Here is a 13,113-nt window from a genome sequence, read left to right as displayed (position 1 = left end):
ACCATCTGCCTCGGTGGTGTAGTGGTCAAGACGATCGCCTGGTATACAGGAGGGCGTGGGTTCAATCCCAGCCAAGGCATGGAATTTCATTCTCAATATTATTTAAGAATTTGACTACAGTAATAGTAGTAGCCTACTGCTGGAGTAAAGGGACTGTTCAATTCTATGTGAACAGTATAAATAAGCACTCCTATTATATATAATATGTACTTCTAGAAATCGGTAAAAACTAAAAACCACTAATTTAGCAATTCATATGGAACTTCACAAAGTTACTGAATCCATCATACTTCGTCAGGTAAGTTATATCCGATTGATACTTGACCGAACCGAGAACCGATTGACCACTACACCATCTGCCTCGGTGGTGTAGTGATCAAGACGCTCGCCTGGTAAACAGGAGGGCGTGGGTTCAATCCCAGCCAAGGCATGGAATTTCATTCTCAATATTATTTGAGAATTTGACCACAGTAATAGTAGTAGCCTACTGCTGGAGTAAAGGGACTGTTCAATTCTATGCGAACAGTATAAATAAGCACTCCTATTATATATAATATGTACTTCTAGAAATCGGTAAAAACCACTAATTTAGCAATTCATATGGAACTTCACAAAGTTACTGAATCCATCTAACCACTAATTTAAAACAATATGATTTTTATTTCAGAAATGTTGCAGAAAGTCCTAGAGAAGCCGCTGGAAAAGAAAGCAGGCCGAAACTTTGGTCCCCCGGGCAACAAAACCATGATTTACTTTGTGGACGACATGAATATGCCAGAAGTAAGGAGCTCCATAGGAAACCTTTTATCTGACCCAACAGTTCACTCAAAACTAATTTATAGATTTTGAGTGCACTCAAAGCCAAGGCTTATATTTTGAGTGCACTAATAGCTAAGGTTCGAGTTTAAGTGCACTTCAAGCTAAGGTTCGAATTTGAGTGCACTGTTATTCTCGGTTTGTTCGTGGTATCCGTGGATTGTCCGCGTTGTATATTTATGTTTCTGCGGTTTGTTCGCGATATCTGTGGTTTTGGTCGCGGTATCCACGGTTTTTTATTTAGACTCCTGGGGTAAAGGGACTTTTCAGTCCTCTTCAGACAGGTTAAACAAGACATATCCTATTATCTCGTTTTCGGAAACCTTTTATCTGACCCAACAGTTCACTCAAAACTAATTTATAGATTTTGAGTGCACTCAAAGCCAAGGCTTATATTTTGAGTGCCTAATAGCTAAGGTTCGAGTTTGAGTGCACTGTTATCCTCGGTTTGTTCGTGGTGTCCGTGGATTGTTCGCGTTGTATATTTACTGTTTCTGCGGTTTGTTCGCGATATCTGTGGCTTTGGTCGCGGTATCCACAGTTTTTTGTTTAGACTCCTGGGGTAAAGGGACTTTTCAGTCCCCTTCGGACAGGTTAAACAAGACATATTCTATTATCTCGTTTTTCCAAGGTGGACGCCTATGGCACAGTGCAGCCTCACACTGTGATTCGTCAATACATGGACTACCAGCATTGGTATGACCGGCAGAAGTTAAGTCTGAAGGATATTCACAACATCATGTTTGTCTCAGCTATGAACCCTACATCAGGATCCTTCACTATTGAACCTCGACTGCAGAGACACTTCTATGTGTTTGCACTCAGGTAAGCATATGTTTGCTTCCCGGCTGTTCAACTTTTATGCTGGGTAAACCCGAAACCCTAGGTCCGTCCCAATATTTTTAGTCCATTCAATTCTATAATATTTTGTTAAGATAAATAAAATATATTTTTTTCTTTATTCTGCTATCACCATTCGGCTACAGCTGAAGCCGCTAAAACAACAACAACATCTTTGGTTAAAGAACCTTGAAAGTGGTTCTATTCTACTGGCGGACTTTGAATCCGGAGGTTGGTGTTTGCTTTTGGTTGGCACATTAAAAAGGATCCTTCACTATTGAACCTCGACTGCAGAGACACTTCTATGTGTTTGCACTCAGGTAAGCATATGTTTGCTTCCCGGCTGTTCAAGTTTTTTTATGCTGGGTAAAGCGAAACCCTAGGTCCGTCCCAATGTCTTCTTTAGTCCATTCTATTCTATTATATTTTGTTAAGATAAATAAAATGTATTTTTTCTTTATCCTGCTATCACCATTCGGCTACAGCTGAAGTCGCTAAAACAACAACAACAACAACAACAACATCTTTGGTTAAACAACCTTGGAAGTGGTTCTATTCTACTGACGGACTTTGAATCCGGTGGTTGGTGTTTGTTTTTGGTTGGCACATTGAAAAAATCCTTCTATGATCACTTTCCTTCTTGGCAAAATCGTAAATAACACCGTAAATAGTTAATACAGCTTACGCACCTCAATAACGTAAACATCCGTGTTACGAAATCGCTTTGCGAAATACATATTCCTAATTTGGCTATTTTTTCCACATTAAAAAAAAAATCCTTCTATGATCACTTTCCTTCTTGGCAAAATCGTAAATAACACCGTAAATAGTTAATACAGCTTTCGCACCTCAATAACGTAAACATCCGTATTACGAAATCGCTTTGCGAAATACATATTCCTAATTTGGCTATTTTTTTGCCCCCTCGTAGTTTCCCTGGTTCGGATGCCCTGTACCAGATCTACTATTCAATCCTATCCCAACATCTGGGCCAACCAGCTAACAAGTTCCCCGTATCTGTTATTAACACCGCATTTAGAATATTTTTGCGACAAAATTCTAATCCTCCTTATATTTCACACAGGCAGGTGTATTTGAGGTAAGACTGAACACCCTCTATCTGTGTGTGTGGCCTGTACATAATATGCTTCGACTTTTAGGTGTTCACACTCCCTCATTGTAAATATCATATCTTTCTTTTGTTCTATTATCATTGTTCAAAGAAATCATAAGTCTCTGAAATCATGCTGTCATGCCTATCTCTTGAACTATTTCTACCAATAATTCTATCTTTTAATTTAAACAGACATTAATGTACCTTCTAATATGAGATCAGTCCATCATGTTCTTGTATTTTCATTTGTCTAAATGTGATTTGTAGATTATCAAAATTATAATTATTTTTTGACCCATATTTTACTCATATAGGTAATATTTTTTCCATGTCAATTCTTTGTGTTGTCTTATCACCTTTTCTCTCTCTTGGTAACTTAGTAACTCTCTCTGTCTGTCGTTTGCAACCTCTTTAAAAGAACAATTTATAAAAACTCCCAGCAATTTAAAACACATTTTGTGTAAATAACTAAACAGCAGCATAAAATAGGCGTACGTTAACCCATCATGATTCTATTAGACCACATGTCTGATACAATGCACATGACTTCTGTTGTAAATATCCATTCTTTTATATGTAAAGCAGTCTTTCTGAATCTCGTAAGTATCTTTCATTACAGTTTTCGATTGTCCATGTCCTATATTTAAACTGATAACCAATGATAAGGGTAAAGTCGCTAATCAAGGCGGGAGGCCCGCGAACGTCAAGAGTTCGAAGCGCCGCCCGGCCTATATTAACACGAAATAGAGTTTCATGTTTTTCGGGATTTTCATATGGTCTCAGGAGCTAAAAAGGTTGTCTCACATGATAAAGTAAAAAAAAAAAAAAAAAAAAAAAAACGAGTTTATATGCGCGAAATTCTTCTTAACATTAAAGTTCTTTATTTGGAAAGGGAGTTTTTTTTTTTTTTTTTTTTAGATTAGGGCTTTTGAGGATAGGGTCTATCTATTAATCCCGTTTCTCATTTAGGAAATGCCCGAGAACGAATATATGGACAAACCGCTCATCTACTGTCACTTCGTAGAGTGTGTGGGAGATCCCAAGTATATGAAAATGCCAGACTGGGCCACCCTACACAAGATTCTATCTGAGACGATGACCTCTTATAATGAGATAGTAGCCTCTATGAACCTGGTACTGTTTGAAGATGCTATGTCTCATATCTGTAGGTAAGTGCTACCGAGAAAAATCAACTTGAAACGTTTCATCAATTTTCACAGCAAAAAAAAGAGGCCTTTTATTTTTATTACTGGTACACGTAACTCTAACTATAGACTCTTGAGTGGAAGGTAACTACCAAGCGAGGTTAACGCCGGAGGCCTTCTCTACCACCCTACCTTAGTTCTAAAGCGGTAAGAAAAATAAATTTTAGGTAAGTAACTCACACGTGTCTCAAGTCATGAAGCCAAAATGTCTACCCCCTCCCTCCACGCCACGTTTCTCATACTGTCTTGGTAGGTAGTAAAATCTATTGGTAGATTTGTTAGAGCTATTCTTTTAAACGACTTAGGTCCAGTTTTACTACCGTGGATTGTCTGAGGATTGAGTTCAATCCGAGGTTAACCTGCTTATTAAGTACAGGGGGTCTAGGTTTTCCTTGCCCTTGGGATCAATTTAATTTGAAGAAACCATTTACTGCTAAAAATTTGTCATGAAACAATAATCCTCGTTTCATCTCAATTCCGAGTTGGTAAATCACAGCATTAATAGGCCAGTCTCTCTCTCTCCCCCCCACCTCAGAACCGTTTTCGCCTTACTTCAAATATTGGTTTGCAGGATCAACCGTATCATGGAGGCACCACGAGGTAACGCCCTACTAGTCGGTGTAGGAGGAAGCGGTAAACAATCGCTGAGTAGATTATCAGCCTTTATATCAACCCTGGAACCATTCCAGATACAGCTGAAGAAGAATTACGGTATTCCTGATCTTAAGGTAAGAATGACAGCTGAAGAAGAATTACGGTATTCCTGATCTAAAGGTAAGAATGAATCGGTCTACTCGCGGTGTAAAGGGGTTCTTTAGAATGTTCAACTGAATCCTATTCGTCATAAATAACGGTGACGATAAATTGTGTATAATTTTAGTATTGTAGTTGTTTCTGTAAAAAAAAGATGAAATTCCATTGAAGTAGGCAAATTCTACAGCCGTACCCATTTTGCAAACTATGCTACTAAGGTAGGCAAATTCCAAAAGCCACAACCCTCTTTTTCACATGCCTCTCCTAATCTCCTATTTGAGGTTGGAAATCAATGGAATTTTTGTCTTTGTTTCGTGCGATCCTCATCAAAGCATTTCTTTTTGATCAGTACATTCATACCAGTCACAGATTACTCTCACAATATTATTTAATATATTATTGTATTTTTTGGATGTAATTTAGAGATTTACCTTGGAACCGCTTTCGCATAATTTCAATGCACATGCCTATCCAGGAACGAAAAATTCCGGTTCGAAAATTTCCGCCCTGGCCGTGATTCGACCCCAGCATCTTCAGGTTGAGAGTCAGTGCTCTTGACCACTTAGCCACAGGGGTGGGCAATTTCAGATACTTATTATTGATAAAACCTTTGTATTTCAGATTGATCTAGCCAGTCTGTATCTGAAAGCTGGTCTGAAGAATGCTGGCATCATGTTCCTCATGACAGACTCGCAGGTAGCAGATGAGAAGTTCCTGGTGATAATCAACGATATGTTGGCGTCTGGAGAGGTGCCTGATTTGTTCACGGATGATGAGATTGAGAATATTGTCAATAATATTGCTGCTGAGGTAAAACTTTCCTCTTTCATAGATAAGTGGTTCAGTGAACTTTGGATCCTATAAAAAGGGCCCCTAGGGAGCCTCCATAGGTAGATTCGTATAAGCTTCACCCATCTTTTGGGGCTGTTGCCCCTAGTCTTAAGCCTATAATACTCGGTCAATGAGTCAGATCTTAAAGCATGAAACTCACCCTTGAACTCGCCAGCCTAGTTAGCTTGGTTGGTAGCGCGTCTGCCTTGGAAGCTCTAGGCCGCGGGTTTAATTCCTGCCCGGGGTAGATTTTATCCTAAACAGGGAAAAAAACGGGTTCGAAACGGGTCCTACTCGATCCTACCGACTAGATTTACTCAACAAATTCTGGCTTCCTACCATCAAGAAATCCAAGGTAAGAGTTACTCTTCTCATTCGAAACAGACTCTTGAGTAGAAAAAAAGTTATGTCTAGTAGAAGGTAACCACTAGACGAAATCAATTTTCGAGGTATTTTCAATTATCTTTTGTATACCTAAATAATTTTTTCTACATTTCATCAAAACCGATCAAACAAACAGAAAAACTAATGAAAAATTGCCGAGTTATAACATTAATTTCATTTTGTTCAGCCCGAGATTCCTCTGACGGCAGACCTAGATCCCCTCACAATGTTAACGGATGATGCTACTATAGCTTTTTGGAATAACGAAGGTCTACCTAACGATCGTATGTCTACTGAGAATGCCACTATTCTGGTCAACAGTCAGCGGTGGCCTTTGATGATCGATCCTCAGGTATGAAAAAAGGTCTTTGTGCATTGTGTCTAACGTCTAAAAGATGTCACAACTGTTTTTTGGTATCATAGTATCTTTTACAGGTAACGCTCGTAATATAAGCCATCTGCGCTGAATTAAGCTCCAGAGTCTTATTCCATGTATGTACATGTAGACATGTTACACCACTGAGTTTGGTTAGTTCCTGAAAGTGCTAGAAATAACATTTTCTAAAATTACTCCGTGAGCTCTGTGGCACCTATCAGGTCGTTTGGTAGGATCTCGTCAGTACCTAAAGACGAGATTTTGTATGAACGCCTAATATTATCTTAAGTATGCAATGTGGAAAACATGATTACGAAATATTCATTTCCCCGTCACTATTATGAGTATTGACCAAGGGGACCAACCTCAGTGCCTACGCCACTACCAGAAGACTGTACCTACCGGTAGCGATTCCACAGACACGAGGAACTTAAGTGACACCGACTCCAGCGCCTCCTGCGGCCACTCATGGAACCAATCTATCTGAGTGCAGTTCACAATGGCCGGGAATTTCCTAGCTCGTACTCGTAGCGTAGAACCCACAGGAGAGAAACATAGGATGCATTTGATCATCTTACGACATCGCTCGATGAAGAACTTCCAACAATTATCCTTCGTGTCCTGTTGACCTGCGGCTTTTACCTAAAGGGAGAACCGGGATGAGTGACTGGATGGTAGAAATATCTAACTAGTTTTTGAAGAGGTTTGATAGAGGGAACTATAACTACTAAGGTCTTATCGTCCCGAAATCGAAGAGAGAAGGAAGACTAGCACGGTGGACTCTGGATCTCGAGGATTTAGGTTCGAGTTCAAGTCATGAAATGTAGCGTGGTGTATTTAGCGTGGAACGACATTTTTGTGACAAGAATTACTTATTTACTTTCCGTGTCCTCTTCTTTCTCATCAAATCTTTCTTCTCCAGAAATTTGACACGTAGATTGCTCTCTCATTTTCCGATTTCAGGAAGTCCTGCGAAAGCCATGTGCTGTGTTCATGGCCTATGTTCACTCTTCGGTAAACCAAATCTCCGTGTCCTATCTACTGAACGAGCGTCGTTACAATTACACCACACCCAAGTCTTTCCTTGAGCAGATCGATCTGTATGCAAAACTGCTGAAGATCAAATTCGACGATAATAAGTCCGGCATAACGAGATTCCAGAATGGATTGCAGAAACTCGTGAGCTGTGCTCAACAGGTAATGGCATAATTTAATTTGTAGTGGTATAATTTTGACTGCTTCGCTGTCTCTATCGCTTTGGACTCAAATCTTCTCCTATTCGTCCCTTTTTTTATTCCTTAAATATGTGCCTTTAATTTGTTTGTTTATTATTATTTTGTTTAAGAGGTTTGATAGAGGGGACTGTAACTGCTCGGGATAAAACCAGCCGTTCCGAGAACGAATCTTTTCCATTCAGTACAAAATCCTCCCCGGGCGGGATTCGAACCCTTGACCTAGCGCTTAAAGGCAGACGCGCTACCCTCCAAGTCCCTCCAAGCTAACTAGGCTGGCTAATCAACAGAGTAGAGAGCTCAAGGAATGACATAAAATTAAAATATGTGGCCAGCGCAGCGCTACAAAGGGTTGAGAACAAGGGGCACTAGAGCGCTCCGCCCCATTAATTCAAAATTTGACAGCGCTGCAAAGGGTTTATATCAAGGGGCGCTATAGCGTTCCGCCCCGCCAAGTTGAAATTTGACAGTGCTACAAAGGGTTTTATTCATTTCCTCAATACAGGTCGATGGACTTAAGGCAGATTTGGACGTCAAGAACAAGGAAGTGGCTGAGAAGACTGAGAAGGCCAATAATCTGATCAAGATTGTCGGAAAAGAACAATTGAAAGTCACCAACGAGAAGTCTTTTGGTGAGTCCTTTGCTTTGTCGGATGAAAAGAAATTAAATAGAATATACCTAGTTTATCCTGTCCGCAGACTGAAAACTAACTCCCTTTACCCCAGCAGTCTAAAAAAAGGAGGAACAGTAAAAAGAATAGAATAGAACCAAGGTGCAATCTCGGAAGGAAAAGCCCTAGGTTTACGTGGTACACTTGTTTATACTTCCACCATAGGACTGAAAAGTCCCTTTAGAGATTTGTCTTATTGGGAAGTTTATACACCTACTTCTGGATTACTTTGCACATTTTGAATAGAGTTTCAATGTTTTGCGGTATAGAAATACGTTGGACATTAATGAGTCTTAATAAAATAATAATAATAAATCCAGCTGATGGAATATATCGGACACAAATAGGTCTTAATAAACAAATTTCCATCTCATGCAATACTTCCTTCAATTTGACATTTTCAGTGGGGAACGAGGAGAAAAAAGTGAGGGCCATAGAAGAAGACGTGAGCTATAAACAGAAAGTGTGTGCTGAAGATTTGGAGAAAGCTGAACCCGCTCTGGTGGCTGCGCAAGAAGCTTTGGATACTTTGGATAAGGTATCTATTTTTGTCCGGGTCCTCGGCTATTTAACTGTGAATTACCAACCGGAAACATCTGTTTCTCAACAGTTGAGCAATTGGTGCGAAATAAATGTCTCGAAATTTCAAGATGAAATCTATTACCCACATAATAAATAAAAGCCACGAAAAACGTTTTAGAAATAAGTCTAGAGTGAAAAAAAAAAGAAAAAAAAAATGCTAAATTGTTGCAAAAATATTTCTGAATTGTTGAGAAACAATGTTTCTGATGAAAATGTTGCTGGTGGGTACCAGGCTTTAGAGTTAGACAATAAGCTAGCATCAAATTATATTATTGGTGAATACTGAAAATCCTTTGTCAGATCTTTATTTCAATATTCTGTTTGTTTCCAACGACAACGTCAAGAGAAATATTAATAGTTCTATGTTGGGAAGGGGCGAGGGACTTTTGTCATGTTTTATGTCGTGCTCCAAACCAATTTTGCATTGTAATCATATTTTCATATGATTTTAGAACAACTTGACCGAGTTGAAAGCACTGAAGGCACCTCCTCAAGGTGTAATAGCGGTGTGCGATGCTGTAGCCGTGCTCATGGCTTCTAAGAAAGGAAAAGTGCCCAAAGATCTTGGCTGGAAAGGATCCCAGGTAATTTTCTCCTTTCAATGGTATCCTTTTGCTCTACTACTTACGAATCTATACTTCTTCATTCTCTCTCTCTCTCCTTCCCCCTCTCTCTCTCTCTCTCTCCCTCCACAACTTGACCGAGTTGAAAGCACTGAAGGCACCTCCTCAAGGTGTAATAGCGGTGTGCGATGCTGTAGCCGTGCTCATGGCTTCTAAAAAAGGAAAAGTGCCCAAAGATCTTGGCTGGAAAGGATCCCAGGTAATTTTCTCCTTTTAATGGTATCCTTTTGCTCTACTACGAATCTATACTTCTTCATTCTCTCTCGCTCTCTCTTTCTCTCTCTCTCTCCCTCCCTCTCTCAAACTTCACCTGAAACATCTTTAGTAGCAACCTCTCTGTTAGCCAATTCTATTCATAAGCCAAGTCAGGCCAAGTGACATTTCTTTCTCTTCGGTATATTCCAGGCGATGATGGCTAGTGTGGATGAGTTTCTGAAGAACCTGAAGCGATACGACAAGGAAAATATTCACCCAGAAATTGTACGATATACTACTAAGGAGTTTTTGAGCAAAGATTTCTTCAAACCGGATATCATTCGTAGTCAGTCGAGTGCTGCGGCAGGTATGTAGACCTTATGCTCTTTGCCCACCTCTGTGGCCGAGTGGTCAAGAGCACTGACTCTCAACCTGGAGGTGCTGGGTTCGAATCCCGGCCAGGGCGGAAATTTTCTAACCAGACTTTTCCGTTCAGGATAGGCATGGATGTGAAAGCGGTACCAAGGTAGGTACATTTTTTTTTTTTTTTTTTTTTAAGACCTTATGCACTTATTTAAAGGGACTTTTCAGTCCTATCCCAGCAGGATAAAAAAGGTCTATTCTATTTTTCTATTATATTCCACAGGTCTCTGTGCATGGGTGATCAACATTATCACGTTCTACAACGTGTGGACATTTGTAGAGCCCAAGAGAAAAGCTTTGGCCGCAGCTAATGCAGAACTGGCGGCTGCGTCCCAGAAACTTGCCGAACTCAAGGCCAAAATTGCGGTAAGGCTCCCGGGGATAAGTTACTTGGAGCGGTATTGTCAATTTGGATTCGGTGTTGAAAGGAGAACTTGGAAGTTTAAAAGGATAATGTCCAAGTCTTATCCTATAAGTGCAACTAAAGTTGACAGATACTCATATATCTTTACAATCTCACGCTATTGTAATTGTAATTTGTAATTTGTTTATTTGCATCAATAATTATAGATTACAATGCAGCTTAAAACTCTGCAGCGCAGCGGTCATGGATATATTGCCAGTTTCCTGCCTCTAAGTTGGAGGAAATATGAGCTTTATACTCAGTTCTATGTGATTTGAATTTGTCACTTCCCGCTACATACTTTAGGCCTGTCGCTGATTGGAAACTAAGTCGCTTCCAACTTTCTATCATTTTCATAGTTTGGTTTTTCAGGCTACGTTTCCAATGTGCGACGGGCCTGATATTCTATGCTCTCCGCTCCGTTTTTATCCGAAGTTAGCTTAGTTATATTCTGTTTTATTTCCTCCCCAGTCTCTGGAAGCTACTCTACAAGAGTTGACGGATAAATTCGACGCCGCGGTGAAAGAGAAATTGTTCTGTCAGAATCAAGCAGAGGAATGTGCTGAGAAGATCGATCTAGCTGACAGATTGGTCAATGGATTGGCCTCCGAGAATGTCAGATGGAAAGATAGTGTGCTGGGGTAATGCTGCACCTTTTGATAATGCTGCACTGCTACAGTTGATCAATATCGATTATTTGGTCTATGAATGCGCTTTAAACTTGATGCTTTGCACGCCCCCCACGCTGTCAATATCATTAAAAACAACTGAAACGCTTCTGAATTTGCTCCATAGCATCAGATCTTTATTACTTTATACAGCGAGATCCATTCACACACTGATCGCTCTTTCTCCAGAACCCAAACACCTAGAAAGCTAAAATTTGGTAGGAATGTTCCTAACATGTTCTAAATGTGCAATAAGAGAGGATTTTGCCGAAATCTAAACCCATCTCGGGTTATTATCAATTTTCCATGGAGAAGCACGGGCAAGCGGCTACTACCAGATAGTATTTTCTATTAGGACTTTTTTTTAACGTTTCATCACCACTTTCTTACAGTTCATCTAGCCATATCTGTTAAACAATGTGCAATAAGAGAGGATTTTGCCGAAATCTAAACCCATCTCGGGTTATTATCAATTTTCCATGGAGAAGCACGGGCAAGCGGCTAGTACCAGTTAGTATTTTCTATCAGGACTTTTTTTAACGTTTCATCACCACTTTCTTAGCCATATCTGTTAAACTTTAATTTCTCATATTCTCATGTTAGTGATATCTTTAACTTTTATTTTCCAGACTCCAGCAATCAGCTCTGACTTTACCCGGAGACATTCTATTGGTGACAGCATTTGTCTCGTACGTAGGATGTTTTACTCGATCCTACCGACTAGATTTACTCAACAAATTCTGGCTTCCTACCATCAAGAAATCCAAGGTAAGAGTTACTCTTCTCATTCGAAATAGACTCTTGAGTAGAAAAAAAATGTTATGTCTCGTAGAAGGTAACCACTAGGCGAAATCAATTTTCGACGTATTTTCAATTATCGTTTGTATACCTAAATAATTTTTTCTACATTTCATCAAAACCGATCAAACAAACAGAAAAACTAATGAAAAATTGCCACTGCACTCAGATAGATTGGTTCCATGAGTGGCCGCAGGAGGCGCTGGAGTCGGTGTCACTTAAGTTCCTCGTGTCTGTGGAATCGCTACCGGTAGGTACAGTCTTCTGGTAGTGGCGTAGGCACTGAGGTTGGTCCCCTTGGTCAATACTCATAATAGTGACGGGGAAATGAATATTTCGTAATCATGTTTTCCACATTGCATACTTAAGATAATATTAGGCGTTCATACAAAATCTCGTCTTCCTTTAGGTACTGACGAGATCCTACCAAATGACCTGATAGGTGCCACAGAGCTCACGGAGTAATTTTAGAAAATGTTATTTCTAGCACTTTCAGGAACTAACCAAACTCAGTGGTGTAATGGTTAGCACGGTGGACTCTGGATCTCGAGGATTTAGGTTCGAGTTCAAGTCATGAAATGTAGCGTGGTGTATTTAGCGTGGAACGACATTTTTGTGACAAGAATTACTTATTTACTTTCCGTGTCCTCTTCTTTCTCATCAAATCTTTCTTCTCCAGAAATTTGACACGTAGATTGCTCTCTCATTTTCCGATTTCAGGAAGTCCTGCGAAAGCCATCGTTACGGAAATAAGCTTACTGTGATTCGACTGGGTCAGAAGCGAGTGATGGACCAAATAGAGAAAGCAGTCATGTCCGGATTCGTACTACTTATTGAGAACATAGGAGAGAGTGTGGATCCGGTGCTTGATAATCTGATTGGACGAAACTTGATCCGGAAGGGAAAGTAAGTGAGAAGAAAGGAGCTAAAAAAGGGATTGTGTTATTTGAATTTATGTTTAACCTAAGGAGGTCAGAATCGGAGAAAGCCAGCCGGGCTTTAGAGTTAGACAATAAGCTAGCATCAAATTATATTATTGGTGAATACTGAAAATCCTTTGTCAGATCTTTATTTCAATATTCTCTTTGTTTCCAACGACGTCAAGAGAAATATTAATAGCTCTATGTTTGGAAGGGGCAAGGGACTTTTGCCATGTTTTATGGCGTGCTCCAATTCCGAGAACGAACCTTATCGTTGTA

At 39.8% G+C, this 13,113-nt stretch overlaps 1 protein-coding gene across 1 annotated transcript in view; it reads left to right on the top strand.

The window, feature by feature from the left end:
• The window catches only part of LOC103522333 (dynein beta chain, ciliary-like), a 73,747-nt gene that overhangs the window by 50,228 nt on the left and 10,406 nt on the right, over positions 1–13,113 (top strand). Inside the window, exons 56-74 of the mRNA XM_026829949.1 lie at positions 668–780; positions 1,448–1,641; positions 2,588–2,687; positions 2,741–2,755; positions 3,740–3,939; positions 4,547–4,703; positions 5,350–5,538; positions 6,131–6,295; positions 7,283–7,516; positions 8,057–8,183; positions 8,627–8,760; positions 9,257–9,388; positions 9,833–9,989; positions 10,269–10,411; positions 10,920–11,089; positions 11,746–11,884; positions 12,084–12,164; positions 12,411–12,472; positions 12,635–12,820. Of these exons, the coding sequence (XP_026685750.1) occupies positions 668–780; positions 1,448–1,641; positions 2,588–2,687; positions 2,741–2,755; positions 3,740–3,939; positions 4,547–4,703; positions 5,350–5,538; positions 6,131–6,295; positions 7,283–7,516; positions 8,057–8,183; positions 8,627–8,760; positions 9,257–9,388; positions 9,833–9,989; positions 10,269–10,411; positions 10,920–11,089; positions 11,746–11,884; positions 12,084–12,164; positions 12,411–12,472; positions 12,635–12,820 (2,698 nt within the window). The remainder of the gene's footprint in view (positions 1–667; positions 781–1,447; positions 1,642–2,587; positions 2,688–2,740; positions 2,756–3,739; positions 3,940–4,546; positions 4,704–5,349; positions 5,539–6,130; positions 6,296–7,282; positions 7,517–8,056; positions 8,184–8,626; positions 8,761–9,256; positions 9,389–9,832; positions 9,990–10,268; positions 10,412–10,919; positions 11,090–11,745; positions 11,885–12,083; positions 12,165–12,410; positions 12,473–12,634; positions 12,821–13,113) is intronic.

Source organism: Diaphorina citri, unplaced genomic scaffold, assembly GCF_000475195.1.
Source record: "Diaphorina citri unplaced genomic scaffold, Diaci psyllid genome assembly version 1.1 scaffold4, whole genome shotgun sequence".
Lineage (NCBI taxonomy): Eukaryota > Metazoa > Arthropoda > Insecta > Hemiptera > Psyllidae > Diaphorina > Diaphorina citri.
This window is presented reverse-complemented; position numbering and strand designations above follow the sequence as displayed.